The 18305-nt window shown below is 30.2% G+C and overlaps 2 protein-coding genes across 2 annotated transcripts in view; both read left to right on the top strand.

The window, feature by feature from the left end:
• Positions 1 to 10351, top strand: part of LOC111620121 (protein kish-B-like) — a 14298-nt gene extending 3947 nt beyond the window's left edge. Inside the window, exon 3 of the mRNA XM_023361981.1 lies at positions 10131 to 10351. Within this exon, the coding sequence (XP_023217749.1) occupies positions 10131 to 10213 (83 nt within the window). The 3' untranslated portion in view covers positions 10214 to 10351. The remainder of the gene's footprint in view (positions 1 to 10130) is intronic.
• Positions 10215 to 10541, top strand: LOC111620146 (DNA-directed RNA polymerase III subunit RPC10-like). Its single transcript, XM_023362017.1, has one exon. The coding sequence runs from the start codon at positions 10215 to 10217 to the stop codon at positions 10539 to 10541; it is 327 nt and encodes a 108-aa protein (XP_023217785.1).
• The last annotated feature ends 7764 nt before the right edge of the window (positions 10542 to 18305 follow it).

The following is an 18305-nucleotide window of genomic DNA, read 5'->3' as shown; positions in this document are numbered from 1 at the left end:
TAATAAGTAGCATAAAACTAGCCCGATAGATTTTCGGCAGTCTGTTGGTTGTAGCTATAATTATATATCGGGTTGGAGATGTTTGTATATATATTACGCCTTGCCGGGGCTTGCGATGGCCGGTTGAGAGCCGTATGGGAAGTAGGACGTGGGCACTGAATGTGTCCCCAGCCGGCGTTGTAATAACCGTCGATGGTTAAGTAGTTAGATTATATACGCTGGAAGAGGAGATCGGATCGGAGGTCCGGGTAGCGTAACTGGCAACGCATCTGCACGGTAAGCAGGAGTTGTGGGTTCGAGTCCCGCTCCGGGCCGATTTTTTCTCCCAGCGGTTCCAAATTATTTAAATTAATTAATATATTTATAATTATTAATTTTAATAAGAGATGGCGCCTAACGCTTACCTCTAGTGCCAAATTAATTACGTAATTTATTTAGAATTTAGCATTAAAATAGCCCGATTAATTTACGGCATTCGGTTGGTGTCTTACTAAATTCAAATAAATGTGCCAGATATCCTCTATTCAGTGGTGTAGCTACATATTCAGTACCCTGGAGCAAGTAGAATTGGTGTGCCACCTAAAATGTTAAATTTATCTATATATATAAATGAGAATGTTTGTTTGGATGTTTGTTCCCTATACACTCCTAGGCCATTCAACAAATTGCTATGATACTTGGCAGTTATGTCTATATACCCCTATGTTATATATATATAGTTTTATTTTGTTAAATTTTTTGCCAATAGATGACGCTGGGTGTAAATCAGCAAATCAAATGTAGATAGAAATTGATTTACAGAAATTCACATTTTTTATTTTAAAGATATCAAATATAAAAAATATAAAAATTAAAGTGTTATTCTAAACAAACTATAATAATAAATATAGAAATAAACAGAAATAAAATAAAATAATACAGAAAAATAAAAATACAACAGAAATAATATATAGTACCTAATACCATTTTTTAAAAATTAACTTCTCAAGAAACTTAAATTATTTATAGTCTTATCTCCTAATTTTGATCTAATTTTTGTACAAAATAATCCAGATCCCGAGAATACCCTTTCATATTCAACACTTGTTGGACGAATGGATCATTAAATTAAAATTAAACAAAAAATATCTCTCATAAAATTAATAATGAGGTATATTGTTGCTTACACTTACCTGTTTTTTTTTTTTTCTTTGTTCAATGTCCCTTTAGTCCTTTTAAATATCTATAAACACAATATTTTCTACATAGAAATTTCTAGTATGGATTTTTTTATTTACTGAATTATCGGTAAATAAAAAACATTCGGTAAGTTTACCAAATGTTTTTTATGTCAATTTATTGGTAAATCGGTATACAATCCCTACTGTGTGCTATAGAAAGTGTTACCCTGTGAAAAATTTGTATTTAATTTTCCACATCTAATGACTCGTATTTTTCATTTTTGAATGGTACTTTCTTAATTAATTCTAATAAGCCTCCTCCACTAACTGAATGGGAAACCACCAAACTCTGGTAGTTAGTTGTGTGTTCGAACATGGCAAACATGCTAGCCGCATGGAGTTTTTTGTGTTTTCTTCACCTAAATAGGGTCCAGCTTCCCATAAAAGTTTTCCTGGGATGCATCTCCCCTGGTCAATTACTCACATGTTGTGATGCAGTAACTAAATAAATCAAATTAATTTTAACGAGTGATTATTTATTTTGACATCGTCACAATGCCAGCCTGCAACCTTTTATCGTCGTGTTCTCAATTTTTTAGTACTTGTTGTTGCCCCTGTACATCATACTTTTCCCATTAGCAATAGAGTTGTGCTGATTATCTATTTAACTTTGTTTAGGGGAAAATTTTGAATCAAAGTAATGTAATGTCTATTCCAAACCTGAAGATCCTATATACTTAATCTAGGTCTCCTACCCCTAAGCTTTCTTCATTTATTCTCCACTTTCATGTATCTAACATCTTTTTAGAGACTGAGGAAGGACAGATAGACCAACAGACATACAGATGGACAACAGTCAAAACTTATAGGTCTACAATTTTTTAATATTGCAGTCTGATAATTTTTCTATAAATGCAATATTTACGAGAATATACTTCCCACATAGTTAATACAATCTGTTGCAAAAATATAAACACTTTATTGTAACATAAAATAATTAATGTGAGAAGTCGAGGGGTTGATGGATACCAGTTTAAACTCCTTGGGTCAGTTAGACCTGCTCAAGTGTCACTGGATGGTGGTTAGATAGGAGAGTGAGTGGGGAGTTTTCATTGATGACTCCATCAACAGGGTGACCGTTAATCCAAGTAAAGACAAGTGGACAGGTTAACCTTTCAACAGTGGAATAGTCAGGTATGCTGCTATCCCTTAGTAGTGGAGAATAAACGTGCAAAATTTTTAGAGTATTTTTCCATGCCTTTTTTCTCATTACTGTTTCAGAAAAAGATTTTGTAAACAGTTATGTGTAGTAAAGAAAAGCCTTTTTTTATTGTTACATAGTTAATTTTTTTATGTGAGTTTTTTTTTGTGGTAGTTTTTGGTGATACCTCCAAAAGAATTTGACGTATATACGTCCCTCACCACTGCCACATGATCGCCCTTGATGAATATATTCATTGCTCACTGCTGAGTGGTTAACAAAATTACAAATTTATTATAAAGTAAAATGATTACACTGGAATACAAATACTAAAGAATAACTTGAATAAATGTTAGGGATACAATTTTGCAGTTTGATTCTCTTACAAGTTAACAGACCAAGAGAGAGAGTTTACAATACTAAAATACTTCTGTTGGATGACGATTGTTGACCTCTTGTTGTATGGGTTCGTCATTGATCTTCGTATGGAGAATGGCAAACTTGTTATGGCTTTGGGGAGAGTATCTGCATGAGGTACAGTGGGACAAGTCTTGGTACTCAACCTGCTACTATGATGGTATAACTGTGGGTTATGTTTCTCTTCCTTGAACTGTCTGCCTGGAGTATGGTGGGACAGACAATAGTCTATGGCTTCTGTTGGAGATCTCTTCGTCTTCAAACTGTCTGCCCCGAAGGCCAGATGTGTGATCATTATATCCCCATCATGTGTGGTAATTTGGTCTCTTGACTCATGTTGTTCTCCTTTTGTCATGGAATTGTTTTAACTGTCAATGTTTCCACGCATCAACAACTGGGTAATGTTGACGCTTTTGAACAATTGACTAAAGTTTTATGTGTTCTTTATTTATTGGACCCGTGAAAAGATGGAAATACCATAAATTGGGAAAAGTTTTTTCCACGTTAATGAATTGTACAATAACTGCCAGATCTCACATTAATACCCAGCTAGATGCTTCTTAACCTATGCAAGAACACCTTATCTCACTGAGAATTATGTATTAACCATAATGGGTGTTTTCAACCTGTTCTACAGACCATCTTTGGGTTTTTAAAAAGCACGAAATATTGATAACTTTTTTTTTGTAAAGAACAGTTATCAATATTCCATGATTTCATTGTAAAGAACACATTTAAAATATTATATTCAGCTATAATGAGCTATAATTTGGACTCAAATAGCTCATTATTAAAATATTGAGCTATTGAGTTCAAAGAATAAATTACAATAATATATATGTTATGGACAAAGTAATTAATCGGGCATTATGAATAATGACCAAATAGGGCGGGCAGTGTGATAAATATTGATTAATTTATCAAATTGACTGGTCATTATGAATACTGCTATCACCTAGTCGGGCAAAGTGATAATAATAAGTTGAGGAGTGATCATCTGACATACGCTAGCCAATCGGCACGCTGAGTTGCGTGTGCGTATCGTACAGCGTTTAGTACAGAATTTTAAACTTGATTAAAAAAACTCCACTTATTTCATTTATAAATATTTATTTTTTGTAAATTATATCAAAGTACTATTAACTATATTAATTAAACTAATATTAACGAAAAGTATTATTAACAATTTTTGGTATAAATTATATAAAAAATTAAATGCTTTTTAGTTTATTTATTTGAGCAATTAACATTTTCATGACATTTGGAATTACATAATTTTTTTTTCTTTGGTAGCATTTGCATCTATTAGATTTTCAACCAATTTTTCAGCAGCATTAACTATAGTTGTGGCCATCAGGAATTGATGACATTCTTGCACATTCTCTAAGCGAAATTTCTGCACCCGGTACATCTCCAACAGAAATAAAGTTTTCTTTACAAACAGTAAATTGGTTTCTGGAATATAATAGATTTAATATGCCATGTTTGGTACCCAGTTTGTAAAGGTTTTTATCTTTAACCGCAACAACGACACCTAAAATATTTTTTCCATCACTGCGGGCTCGATCTTCATCAGGTACACGAATCCTTACTGTATCACCAACAATAGCTGCTGTGTATTTGGAATTTGATGTATTAATCATTTTTTCTGCTTGCTTTTTAAGATTAAACAAAGCCCTTGTTTTAGACACACTTCTTATTTTTTCTTCTATTTTTGGATCAATTGTTTGGACTGTTTCTTCTTCATACACCAATTCTGTAATACTAATAACATCCTGGTTTAGATTTTTTTCACGTGAAGATGATGTAGATCTTTGAACTCCATCAGTTATATTGCTATGTAAGGGTGGCATTATCAGATAATATTTCATCATGTTTTCTTGGACGGTACCCGGACTTTCAGAGTTTGAGCAACTTTGACTTACTTCGTTAATAGTTTTAAAATGTCTCTGTAGATCCTCTTCCGTATTAATGTTGAACAACGATTCGTTGGGTATAAAATTCTTTAGTCCAACTTTTAACTTTGCTCCAAACATGGCCTCATAGGGGCTGCAGTTTATACCAGTATGATGCGCTCGATTTTTCATCAGTAGTACAAAACGTAATCCTTCCGACCATTTGTTAGTATTGTTAATCTCCAACCAAGAACTAAGCATATTTTCTACGTCTTGATTACATCTTTCTACTGAACCCTGACTTTGTGAGTGCCTGGGCTTTCCATGCACCATTTTTAACTCGGACCGCATATTACACATTTGTTTGATGATATTATTGGCGAATTCTCTGCCATTATCGCTTTGTAGAATACTTGGTGCACTGAAAATTGTAAAAATATCTAAAAGACCATATGCTACTTCTTCAGCCCTTTTGGTTTTTAACTCGTTTAATCGGTTGTTGAAGCGATTATTCATATCACTTAATGATTCCTTCATGATCGTTACTTTTGTCAAAGAAGAAAGATTAACTACTGGTCACATAAATTTAAAGTTCGGTACTAAATGCAATACGCGTGAGCAAGTAAGATGTAAGTTCTGATTGGCTAACGTATGCCGGATGATCACTCCTCAACGTATTATTATCACTTTGCCCGACTAGGTGGTAGCAGTATTTATAATGATCGGTTAATTTGTTAAATTATTAAAATTTATTACAATGCTTGATTTTGTTGGTCATTATTCATAATGCCCGTATTAATCACTTTGTCCATAACATATATACAATTTAAAATAACAAAATAATAAAATAGGTAAAAAACGGTTATGGTTAATAAATAATTCTTAGTGAGATAAGGTGTTTTTGCATAAATATAACATAAAAGCAATTATTCCCACAGTTTTACAAGATTTTTTTTATTTAAACAAGTTATATGAAGTCTTTCAGACATTAAGGTTAGCAACTCAATTGCATGCGGAACCATTACAACATGTATAACACAAATCGCTTTTCAAATATTAATAGTAGAGCAGTATCAATTACTAGTGGTTGACCATTCTCTCTTTCGGGAGGAGGTCAACGACTATCTTTGCTCAAATTACTTTGACCCTCTTATGCAATGGCCCCTTCTTTCTATCAGATTCACTGGTATGGTGACATTCGAATAGGAAAATTACATAATACGAGGTTACTGGCAAGCACAAAATATGATTTAAGTGGTTTTCGAGAGTGTCAAGTTTAGATATTCAGACCATTTTTCACAAAATTTGATTCGTTGTCAGATGACCATTTGATATTCGGCTGTGGATGAAATGGTTTCTTAAAAGTAACATTCTTAGAGGTAGAGAAAAAATTTAAGATAACACATTTTGAATTGGTGTGTACTTAACCAATGAAATTGTGCCATTTCATACCATTCAAATATTGTTATAAACATGACAGTGGTAGGCTAAAATAACCAAACTTTTTATATGGTCTTCGTTTTAATGTTTGCTATATATTATAGTGTTTGATTTATATAACTTCAAAGTTTATCTTATGTAAGGGTTTATCACACCGAGTGACCAACCAACACATTTAAAAAATTCTTTATTTGTTTACAGTACACAAATTAAAGAATTTGAAGAATAACCTTTTAGTTACATAAATTAAATATTGATACTATAATATAATATAATAATAGAAGGGTTAGAACTACAAAATAATCATAATGTTCATTGTTATTTTTTACCTGAGCTACATCTGGCTTATCTGCTAGTAATGTATATTTTCTGAAGCCAACATTATAAGTCAAGTGCATACTAAAATTTTTAGGTGCTTATAATTAGTTTTATTTGTCTAAAAAATATCATTTTGTGTATATTTTATAGAAAATCTGGCAAATCAAAAAAATTTTTTTTACAAATGTTCTTACAAGGTTTTATTTTGCCCTTTCTAACTTGGAGTCCTCATGATTCATGCACCTGGAGCAGTTTGCTCCGACTGCTCTGCGGTAGCTACACCACTACCTCTATTTAATGTGGGGAATACATTCCACAAAGAATTAACATTAAGAATCCATTTTTATTATTAAATGGAAGACTATTTTCATATTAAGGGTTTGTTTTAAAAAAATTTTTTATTAATTTCTATTTAGTATGCTAGTAATACTTGTTTGTTAGTGCACTGAGTTTTTTTGGCATTAATGCAGTGGGGTGTTTGTCCACCCCAACATTTTTTCGGGTCCATAAACCATGTAAGTAAAAATTCATAAAGATTTACTCATTTATTTGGTAAAGGCATGTGTCATTATACATATGATTATATTCAGGTATGATTACATATTATATTAGTACATAAATCCATGAAAATAAAAAACAACATTTATCAAAACTCATTACATTAGATCTTATTATTAAACCAATAGTAAAAATCTAAATTGTTTTTTAAGCATTTTTGTCACTCTGATTCAATAGCTGACATTGTACTTTGGCACTCAGTGCAAATGACAAGCAACTTGCTATGTTTGGTATTTTCTCAATGTGTTTATGAAAGTCAGCCATTTTGAATTAAAATAAACTTAAATTATTTTTATTCACATTGATTATTATATCTATATTATAAATAATAAATGTGGTCACATTATAGTTATTTTTAAAATAAAAAAAACTAAATAAATATTTGTAAAATTTAAAAAAAAACGTAATTAATACTGTGGGGTGTTTGGACACCCCACTGAGAACTGTTGTTTTTCTCTTACTGGAATTTCTGCAGCATCGTAGTAATTTCTGAGCATGCTCTATACATAAAATCATGAAGCTACTGAAGAGGACACAAATATTTCTTGCAAAATCTATGAATAGTGCAACTTTTAAAACGTTGAGGGTGGCGAAACACCCTACTGCATTACCCCAGGTTAAAGAATAAATTTTATCAAGAGCTCTAGTAATCTTATCCAAGAGCATGAGTAATCTTAATCTGATCCAAGAGATGAATCTGTAGACAGAATGGGTAAAATTCATAATTAGTGGCAAGATTGAAAATTAGTAAAAAAAAATAAAAAGTTCTTAATGCACTTTTAGATGAGATAGATTTACATTACATGTCTTAACAATCTGAGATTTAACTATTTTATCAATATGACTTTTAAAAGTAAGTTTATCATCATAGATTATTCCCAGATCATTGAATAAGAATATTTAATAATTTATAACAGTACAGATAAGTGTTTCTCAAGTAAATGATATGAATAATAATGATCAATCTTTCAACAATACGGACATTTATGACTTTAAATGTGAATGTTTTAATTATTTAAGCTTTTAATATATTGGAAAATTGAAGAGGAATGTTTTATGAATTTTGGGGAAACATTGAAAATGCATTTTTCTAGAACTAGATGACTTGAATGTAGATTACATTGATATTTTTAACTAAGAAAACTTGTTTGTTTTTTAAATGGGAGATTCCTGCTTTGTTGAAAGATTTTTAATAAATTAAGTCAAGTTTAATTGAGAGAGTAATATTAATGTAACATAATTAATAGAAGCAGAGTCAATATAAACATCTTACTAAACCCAATACATTGCAATAATATACCTTCAACTGCCGTATATCATCGGGCTATAGTTTGGCAATAATAATTATAAATTACTAATAAATTTAACCCTAGAGGGAGGAATTAAGTGTCATCTTGTATTAAATTTAATAATTAAATATACCAGAAAAGGAAATCAGACCAGAGGTCTGGATAGTGTAACTGGCAACACATCTGCACAGTAAGCAGCGGGTTTGAGTCCCACTCCAGTCTGATTCTTTTCTTCTAGCTTAATCTAAAATTATTTAATTAAATTATAATTATTAAATTTAATACACAATGGCTTATAAACTAAAAGCAACATAATGCTTTTAGTTTATTAGAAAACTATTTATATGAGAAGAAACCAATTTTGTGTTTTTACAAAATTAATAGCTAATGTTAAAATATAAGTAAGATTAGTACAAGCAGTGAGTGAAACTTCAAGATTCTAAGAATGTGTCCAGTCTAAAGAATATAAGTATCTGGCAGCTGATTTTTGGTTAAAGTGCAACTAGTTTGGGACTTTATAACAAGTCTTGTAGTTTTATAGTAATTGGGTCAATAGAAACATCCAAGCAAATAGCTGAATGATTAAGAGACAAATACATTAGTAAGGGAGTTTGACAACAGACAATTATTGTGAAAAGTGAAATTGAGGTAAGAATTGCTGCATGTAGGAGAAAAAATTCCTTGGGAAATATTAAAAAATACTAAATTTCATTGAGAAAAAAGGCTTCATCTAGTGATACTTTTGTTCAAAAAGTTAAATATAAGTAAAGTTTTATGAATCTTTTATTAAAAATATTTAACAGTTTAGAATAGCCACATAATTGCAATCATCAAAAGTACAAAAATTCAAATCAACAGAAGTCCAAGAAACATTAGAAAGGTTAAAATCACCATATAATATAAATCTGCAGTTGTATATGGATTCAAGAATAAACATGATAACACTGAAGAATTTGAAATAGACTGATTCTTTTTGAGTAAAGAGCATAGATCATAATAATAGTCAATCTTAAATCTAGAATATTAATGACAAGGATTGAATCCCATTATTCAAAAATTTAATTACATAAAGAGATGGAGGTTAGATTAATAAAATTTTATCTCTCATATTGTAGAGTAAGTGAAATGAATTGGTAACCCATTTGATTAATAAAATTGGTAATATTGTATCACGAGAATCAGAAGTCATCCAACTTTCTAATATTATATATATGTGTAATATATATATATTAATAATGATATTTTTGATATATATATCAAAAATATCATTATTAATTATTAATACTTGGTTTAAAAAAAAAAACTTATCTTTAATTNATAACTGGGATGATGCTAAAAAAATCAATTTAACCTGAAAAAACAACAGAAAATTGTAAGATGACTTACAATTAATTAGCAACTTGCACCATCAAAATTTTTTGAGCAGAATTCAAACTCAACTTTGCTCACTGTGCAGTTGCCTTTCCAATTATGTTATCTGAATCTCTGTAGTGTGCACGAAAAGCAGAAGTTGCTTGTTCAAATTCTACTGCAGGATGATTTTTCTTTTAGAATTTTCTAACTTATTAAATTTAATTTGAAAATCAGTTCTAATTATCATAACATTAGATAGCAGTGTAACTTTTAGATCACATTTTGTTGTTTAATTAATTTATGTAATATAGCCAAAAAATAATCTAGCAATTCAGATTTCTACTGGTATTTTGTTTAATCATATGGTGTTTTTATATAAATTTATGAGAAAAAATAATTGGATTTAATTAACTCAGTAGTCTTATAAATTGAATAGCATAATGTTTTAAATTTAATTACTTTATAAATTTAATATTAATGTTAAACTTTTTTCTTACAGCTTCTGTAGTGGGTATCAGATTACATATAGCTGTAGCCAGTTGTTGTGTTGCTTCTAGTCTATACCTTCTTCTTATTAAATAAGATGTTGACTTTTTGTCCTATCTGTGCTAATATTTTGACAGTTGAAGAAGGTGGAAGAGGCTATCGATTTGCATGTAGTACATGTCCATACATCCATAACATCTCCAGACGAATTAGCACTCGAAAGTATCCAAAATTGAAAGAAGTAGATGATGTATTAGGTGGAGCTGCTGCATGGGATAATGTGGACTCTACTGAAGAACCGTGTCCAAAGTGTGAACATGCAAGAGCCTATTTCATGCAGCTACAGACACGATCAGCTGATGAACCAATGACCACATTTTATAAATGCTGTAATCCTCAATGTGGTCATCGCTGGAAAGATTAATTACTATGAAAATGAATTTGAGTTTGAACTTTGAAAATATTTCTCTTGATAATTTATACTTTAATTTCATGAAATGGTTAATAATAAGTTAACTTCAGGTAATTATATTGATGCAAGTTATTACAATTTATATATTAATTCTGGAAATATATTATTAAATTGTATTTATCAATAAAATTAAGAGTTTGACTTCAATATGATGTGTTCTGTTTACTTTTCATATTTATTTTTTAAAAAAGACACTTATTACAGTAAAAAATTGTTCATCTGAAAAAGGATCATAATTTATCCTAATGAATTTATTAAGACATCATTTTGACACAATTATAACAATAAAGAATAAAATATAAATTTTTTGTTTGCAATATCTTAGAAATTATGAATTTTTATAACCTAATTTTTACTTAATAAAAAAAAAAACATTTTTTTGTGTAAAAGTTCATATATCTTCATGCTAAGTATTTTTGAAATATGCCTGTAATAGTATTTTTTATTGCTTTACCAATTTTCATTAATATTTTCTACAATGTAATTTTCAAATGAACAATATTTATTACTTAAATTTGCTGGGTTTTTTTTATTGTACTTTTAATATTTTTATAGCAAAATTACTTTCCTATGTACATACTATTTAAGTAATGATAATTTTTCTTTTAATTTACAAGACATTAAATTCTTTTAAAAACACTTGTGTTACAAAATTTTAAAAGGCTGCTTTGAATTATTATAATTCATTTAAATTTTAATTAACGTATGTTGTTAATGGCATATGCTTTGTAGTATCATAGACAGACATCTGAGCCCTTTGTTTTTTGTAAACATGATAACAGAAAAATATTGTAACAATTAGCCCGCTAACAAATGCAATTGAACCAATACATATTCCTGCTATGGCTCCGGGAGATAGATCACCTATAAAAGTGAATACATAATTTATTTGATTTTTCGAAGTTAAGAAAACAATAAAAACAAAATTTACCATATTTTGCTCCTGATGCTCTTCTTCCAAAATCAATTCTGTCTATTTGGCTTGTCACACACAAAATGCATTGTAATGTAACTGTAAATTATAAATGTAAGAATAATAATAATGAGTTTTCATGCAGTAATTTAAATTTTCAAATTTTAAATCAAATGTTTTTATAGTTGATTTAAAGCATAAAATATAAGAACTCAAAAAATAAGATGCAGGATAAAGACAACCTAAAAATTCAAAATATCACTTAAAACTACTATCATATTTTCATTGAATTGTAAATATTTCTGAAATTTCAATAATTATTCCATGACGTTTAAGGTTAATTAATTTCAACACTTGTTATACAACTATCCAAATTCATTCTTATTCACTTATTTAAAAATTAATTAGTATAAAATAAGAGAACACTTTATGAAAACTATTGCTGCTGCGAATTATTCCTACCTACATAAAACAATATTGAATGCAAAGAATAAGTTATTATTTGGGAAATTATTGAGACCTTTTTATCTTATTTTTTAGATTAAATTGATGGAACAAGGCAACACTAGAGTAAATAAAGTTGTACTGCCTGTAACATGAGAATTGAATTTTTTATAGTTTTTATTAAAAAAAATGCTTTTCTGAGAGAACCTCAATCATTTTTAGTGCAAAAATAATTAAACTCTATTAATTAAAATGCATTTTTTTCGAAGATATTTTAAATATTACATTTGAAAATTTCTTAAACCGTAATGATTGAAAAATAGTCATGTAATTTTCGACCTATCGAACTTTCATAGCTCTAGTTTTCTGAAAATAAAATTGAAAAATTGCTAATTTGAAATTTTTCTCAATTTTCTGATTTCAAAATCTCTTAGAAGTTTCTTACATCATTTATACTTTATATAGTTTTCTTCTAAGTAGAAAATATAATCAGTTTGTAACGCAAACACGGGAAAAGATAACTAATCTTTTAATTGATAAAAAAAAATTCTTGAAAAAATAACTAATAAAGTAATAATTCTTAGACAAATTTGTATTCTGACTCATATTCATTCAGAAGTTGAATTTATTGCTAATTCAAACTGTTACCTCTAACATTTTCTATGTTCTATGAATTAGAAAACATGAACTAGAACAGCGGTTTTCAAAGTGTGCGCCGCGACTTCTTCACGGGCGCCACGAAATATAAAATTTTCATAATTTTACTTCTACTTTCAATTCAGTGTGATAGGATGTGACACGTAGCATACCGGGTGCAAATCATTAACTCAGCAATAAAGGTGGCACACAGAATCGCAAAATGTAAAAAGCCTCATACCATCGCAGAAAAACTCATTCTACCAGCTGCTGTAGATATGCTAAATACTATAATCTGTGCAGCTTTCAAAAGTGCCTTTGCCCAATAACACCATCAGTCGCAGAATACAGAACATAGCGAAGGACCTCCAATGTTCAATTAATTGAAAAAATGAAAGGAGTCTGGATTGCAGCTGGATGAGGACACACATAATAATAATAATGATGCTCACTTGATTTGCTATGTACAGTTTATAGATAATAATAACATTGTAGAAGACTTTCTCTTTTGTAAAAGTATCACTGCTGGCAGCGGCGGCCTTATCCATTGCGAGGCCCTGGGCGGCAGATCTTTGCGAGGCCCTTGTCCTTTGTGCAAAGTATGTGAATTGAAATAGTAGGCACTTATTAATATTAATATATACTGTACTATAAATTAAATTTATTTTATTGTTATAACTAATAGCCAAGGATAAAATAAAAAGTTTTAAATATCAACTTTTTTCTACTTGGTTGTTGCGCGAGGCCCCGGGCGATTGCCCTGCTCGCCACCCCCTAAGGCCGCCACTGACTGCTGGTGCTAAGGCTCACGTCTTGTTCGAGATCCTTGATGTTTTTATATCTAAAAATAATTTGGATCGGACCAAATGCATTAGTATCTGTACTGATGGTGATCGTTATATGTACTGATGTTATGAAGGATTGCAAGCACTTTTTCGAAGCAAAGATCCTGATGCACTGTGGACCCATTTCGTTATTCACAGGGAAGCACTCACATCTAAATATCCGAGTCCTACATTGAACCGGGCCTTAGAATATGTAGTGAATGTAGTAAATTTTATAAAAACTCGGCTGTTGAAGGCATGTGAGGATATGGGATCCAACCACATGTCTTTGTTGTACTACATGTTGAGAAAGTACAAAACATTACCACGAGAGAGTGATGGTTCTCTCGTGGTAATGTTTTGTCTCGTGCATTTGAATTGCGACAGAAAATTTATATTTTTCTTAAAAAGGAAAACCACAAGAATGCCGAAAATTTTGTGAATGAAAATTGTTTGGTAAAACTAGAATACTTATGTGATATTTATGAAAAGATGAATGCTCTAAATCTCTCTCTGCAGAAAAGCAACATGCACCTTTTAAAGTCGACTGAGAAAATTTCAGCTTTTATTAAAAAAAAAAAAAAAACTATGGAAAAGAAAAATAAATGAAGACAGGAAAAAAAATGTTTCCTCTTGTTGCAACAGTTTTTGACCTCCAATGGAGTTGATTTCTCTCGAGGTATGAAATCTATTTTTGAAGAACATTTATTACAGCTTATCACCTGGTTTGAGAAATATTTTCAAAGTGGTAATATCGATAAATTTACGTGGATTCAAGATACATTTAATTCCAATTCACCATGTGAATTTACTGCTGAGGAAGAAGAAAATCTTATTGGGTTGATATGCGACAATACATGAATTTAGCAGCATGAAATTAACTGAATTTTAGATATCAATAAAAAATGAATATCTTTCTGAGTGGTAAAGCTCAGAGAATCTTAATTCCATTTGCGACTTCTTATTTGTGCGAAGCTGAGTTTGTAGTTGTGATAAAAACTAAGCATTGCACGAAAATCAATGTGGAGAAGGAAATGAAGATAGCTTCACAGCTATCTTCATTTCCTTCTCCACAGTGACCAGTTTGATTCCAAGATTGAGAAAATGTGCTGTGATCAACAGGCTCATTCATCCACTAATTATAATTAATTGAATTTGTTCGATTACATTTTTTATTATCTTAAATACGTTTTATCTATTTTTTACTTAACGTCCTAACTCTTTAGTTTAAAAAAAATATTGGCTATTTTGCAAATTGTACCTGTTAGAATTTGACACGGCGCCTTAAGAAAATGTGGATTTAGCAAGGGCGCCGAGAATCAAAAAAGTTTGGAAACCATTTTTTTGATTCTTGGGAAGCACTTGAACTAGAACGTTTCGATATCTACATTATTCAAAAATCTCATTGTTTCTCTCCCAAGATATAAACGCATTTTTACTTTATCCCAAACTACAAAAATTAGGATTAAAAACGATTACACTGTACTGTACATAACAAGAGTACCTTACTTTTTGCATCCACTCAAAACCAGACAATAAGAGAATTTTCTTATTTATTTTATATAGTTTATGAAAAAAACCGTTTGAATTAACATACGCTGCGTAAAAACGTGTCGGCGTCAATAGTACCTCTGTTCTGTCTACTTCCCCCTCAGCGAGCGAAATTAAATCGAGTGTATGTCTGTCTCTGTCTCCCTCGCCTGGTCCTGCTGAGTCCCGAACTTGATTGATCCGCTCTCCCTAATATTTAGAGGAAAAGGACCAAAGTTGGATAGATCCCTACTTCTAAGTAGGACCTCCGCCTTCTTTTGCGTAAGAAGTATTGCAGACTACAGTTAAGAGGAATAAATACTTCGTAGTCTTGTCATCAATCTGTGGAATCGTTATTACTCAATTCTGATTTGTATATGATTCACCAAGTTGTTCGAACGTGAATTTATGATCATCACGTCTAAGCAGGTAAGAATTTGTTTCTCATGACTAGCATGTAATAGTAGAATAAAATTAACAAATTACGTGCTTCGTTAACCGCTTCTTACACATACTACGACGCAATAATTAAAGGTGCCACATTCTTCCAAAACATTCCCTTTCCTAAGTCGGACCCCACGCGTTTTAAAGTAGGATCCCCATTATTTTGAATTGACTACATAATTAGATGGGTTTAGATGTTTAAATTGAAATCAATGGAAGACCAATGGAAGGAGAAAAAAGAAGAAACTAGCAAGGTCTCCGAATCCATGACTAAAGCCATAAAATCCACGAGAGAGAAGATGGAATGGAAAAAGCAGTAAAAATATTTCGGGTTAGAAAAACTACTTTAATAAAATTATTACACTAAAATGATACTGTCCGCATGTTTGTGACTTTCCGTCACAAACATACAGACAGCATTATGCTCGTATAGTCATTAGATTGTTGCAGTGAACTATGGGTGAGATGTGTAAAGTGCACTGATTCGGCCCATATAGAATGTTTAGGAGCATAGGCAACTGAATATATTTTTGCTTTTTACCAATAAACATTTTCATTCTTCAACGTATTTTTTCCATAAAATTTTATTTATATTGGGGGATCTTAATTTGAAGCAATTTTTTTTACCCATTATTTTTGACATGGTTTGTTAAATTCAAAAATGCTCTTTGTAAGAATCCAGCAACGAATTGCATTACTTTCCCAGCAAAAAAAAAATTGAGTGTGACTCCCATTTGTTATGAGATTTTATTTTAACAATGTTTTATCTTATTAATTATTATAAGATGGGAAAAAGCTCTATTTCGAGGGTAATGATTAGTTTTATAAATAATTTTAAACTCTAATAAAAAAATAAAATCTTAAGTTTGACCTCACTCGAGATACGATGCATCACACCCTCTATCTCCCCACCTCATTAACCTTTAACAACCAAAATTTAATAGCATCCATATCCTTAATACATAAATCTCTCTGCAAAATTTCAGATATTTTCGACAAGGACACAGGAGTTACAGTGGGTGAACAAAATGGTGCTTCCTCACACACATCTATACATCTATATAGGAAGTTTTCTTTGCATTTCTCGACATTTCAAGTTCCCCTGAGTCCAAAAGTGTAAAAATCGTAGGAGATAATTTTTTTTACCGATTACCATACTTTTCTTCCGCTATTAATATATATAACAGCCAGAAAAATGAGCCCTTAATACCCAGAGGAAAGAACTTTAATTAATAAATTCGTGATTTATATATGTGTATATTTTTACTAGTGATCATTTTATTAATGTTTTTGCTTAATTTTACTTGATAACATACAATAAGTTCTTAAATCATAATTAAATTCATAAATAAAGCAATACAATATTAAAAATTAAGCTATGTTGAGTCTCGACACCATTAATTTTAAAAATGATATTCCATTTGATGTGGTCACAGTTTTTTCTAATACTTTTTCACACGAACAAACAAACAGTTTGCATTTCAACTTGATTATTATTTATGAACTTTGCAAATCTATAAAAAAATAACTAAAAGCATAGAATTATGATAAAAACTATGCTTAAATAATACTATTCAATTAAAACCCAAACTTTTAAAGATAGAATGGAGTGATTGGATAAGGCAACACAGGCAATCTGCCAAGGGGAATGCCTCCCGATAAGATTTTCTATGGAAAATTTATCCATTTTGGTGCTACACTCGTTAAAAAAAACCTCCTCGTAATTGGCCCGTTGGTCGGAAACCAACGACTAACTAGAAACTAACAGTATTCGACGTTTTTATCTATTTAGTCAGCAAAATGGTTAAAAACCATTTATGAAACTGATTTATCTGAGGAATTGTTTATCAATTGATTAATCAATGTGAAATTATTCATAAATGAAATGTTAGATTGTTTGTAGACAAATCAGAATTTCAAAGTGAATGTATGCCTATTATTCTGAACTAGTTGATGAAATTAATAAGTGCTTTTCTTATCGTTAGTTAATCTAATTCAAATACAGTACTTCAAGATAATGATTTCATTTAGTATAGATTAATTCATTCATAAGAAAAATAAGACATAAAAGGCTTTATTTCAGAATTCTGACATTATTCTTAAAGATATTCAACACTTAATGCTTGAAATTATCTGAGTGTGATTAATGGAACTATTGATAAAACAAAGATTATGATGATTTGTAGTTTGAACTGAAAGTTTGATGTTGTATTAATAATTGCAAATGATTTGCCTAAGCATATTCTAAATTTATCAAGTCAATAATTACAATTCTTCAAAGCTTATTTCTCCGTTTTACACAAGTTGTTTACACGGATAAATGAATCATCGTGATTTATTTACACCAACACGTATGCCAAGAAATAATAAGAACAGGATTCCCATAAATATGAAAAAATCAAATAAATAAAAAAAGAATTTAGATGATCTTTGTTCAGAGCTATTTCTTTATTTCTCTCTATCATGAATGTTTGTGATTATAATGGAACGAATTGATAAATCCATCAATTATGATAATTTCTAGTTTGAACTTGAACTTTGATACTTATATAGTTGCAAGTAAGAGAAAAATTGATATCTCAAGTAAAAAAATTTTTTATATAATATCCACCACGTAGAAAACAGAAGAAAACAAAAATTTAATTCATAATTTTAAACTCAAATATTCGTTAAATACAAAAATTATAAATATAGAAATCAGTGGTAATCAGATGAAATTGAAAGGGGAAAGATATAATAAAAAAAATATATGATTTATTATACTGTATTTTTAAAAATATATCTGTAACGAAAATGAAATATCGTTTAAGATATTGCTTCGAAAACTTTATATTGGTATCTCTCTCTTTTGGTACTAATCCTAATTATTTTTCCTCATAATCATTACAATTCTCTTCAATTCTGAAGGTATTCTCCACATCATTT

Source organism: Centruroides sculpturatus, unplaced genomic scaffold (assembly GCF_000671375.1).
Source record: "Centruroides sculpturatus isolate CEXI.00-Female unplaced genomic scaffold, Cexi_2.0 scaffold109, whole genome shotgun sequence".
Lineage (NCBI taxonomy): Eukaryota > Metazoa > Arthropoda > Arachnida > Scorpiones > Buthidae > Centruroides > Centruroides sculpturatus.
This window is presented reverse-complemented; position numbering and strand designations above follow the sequence as displayed.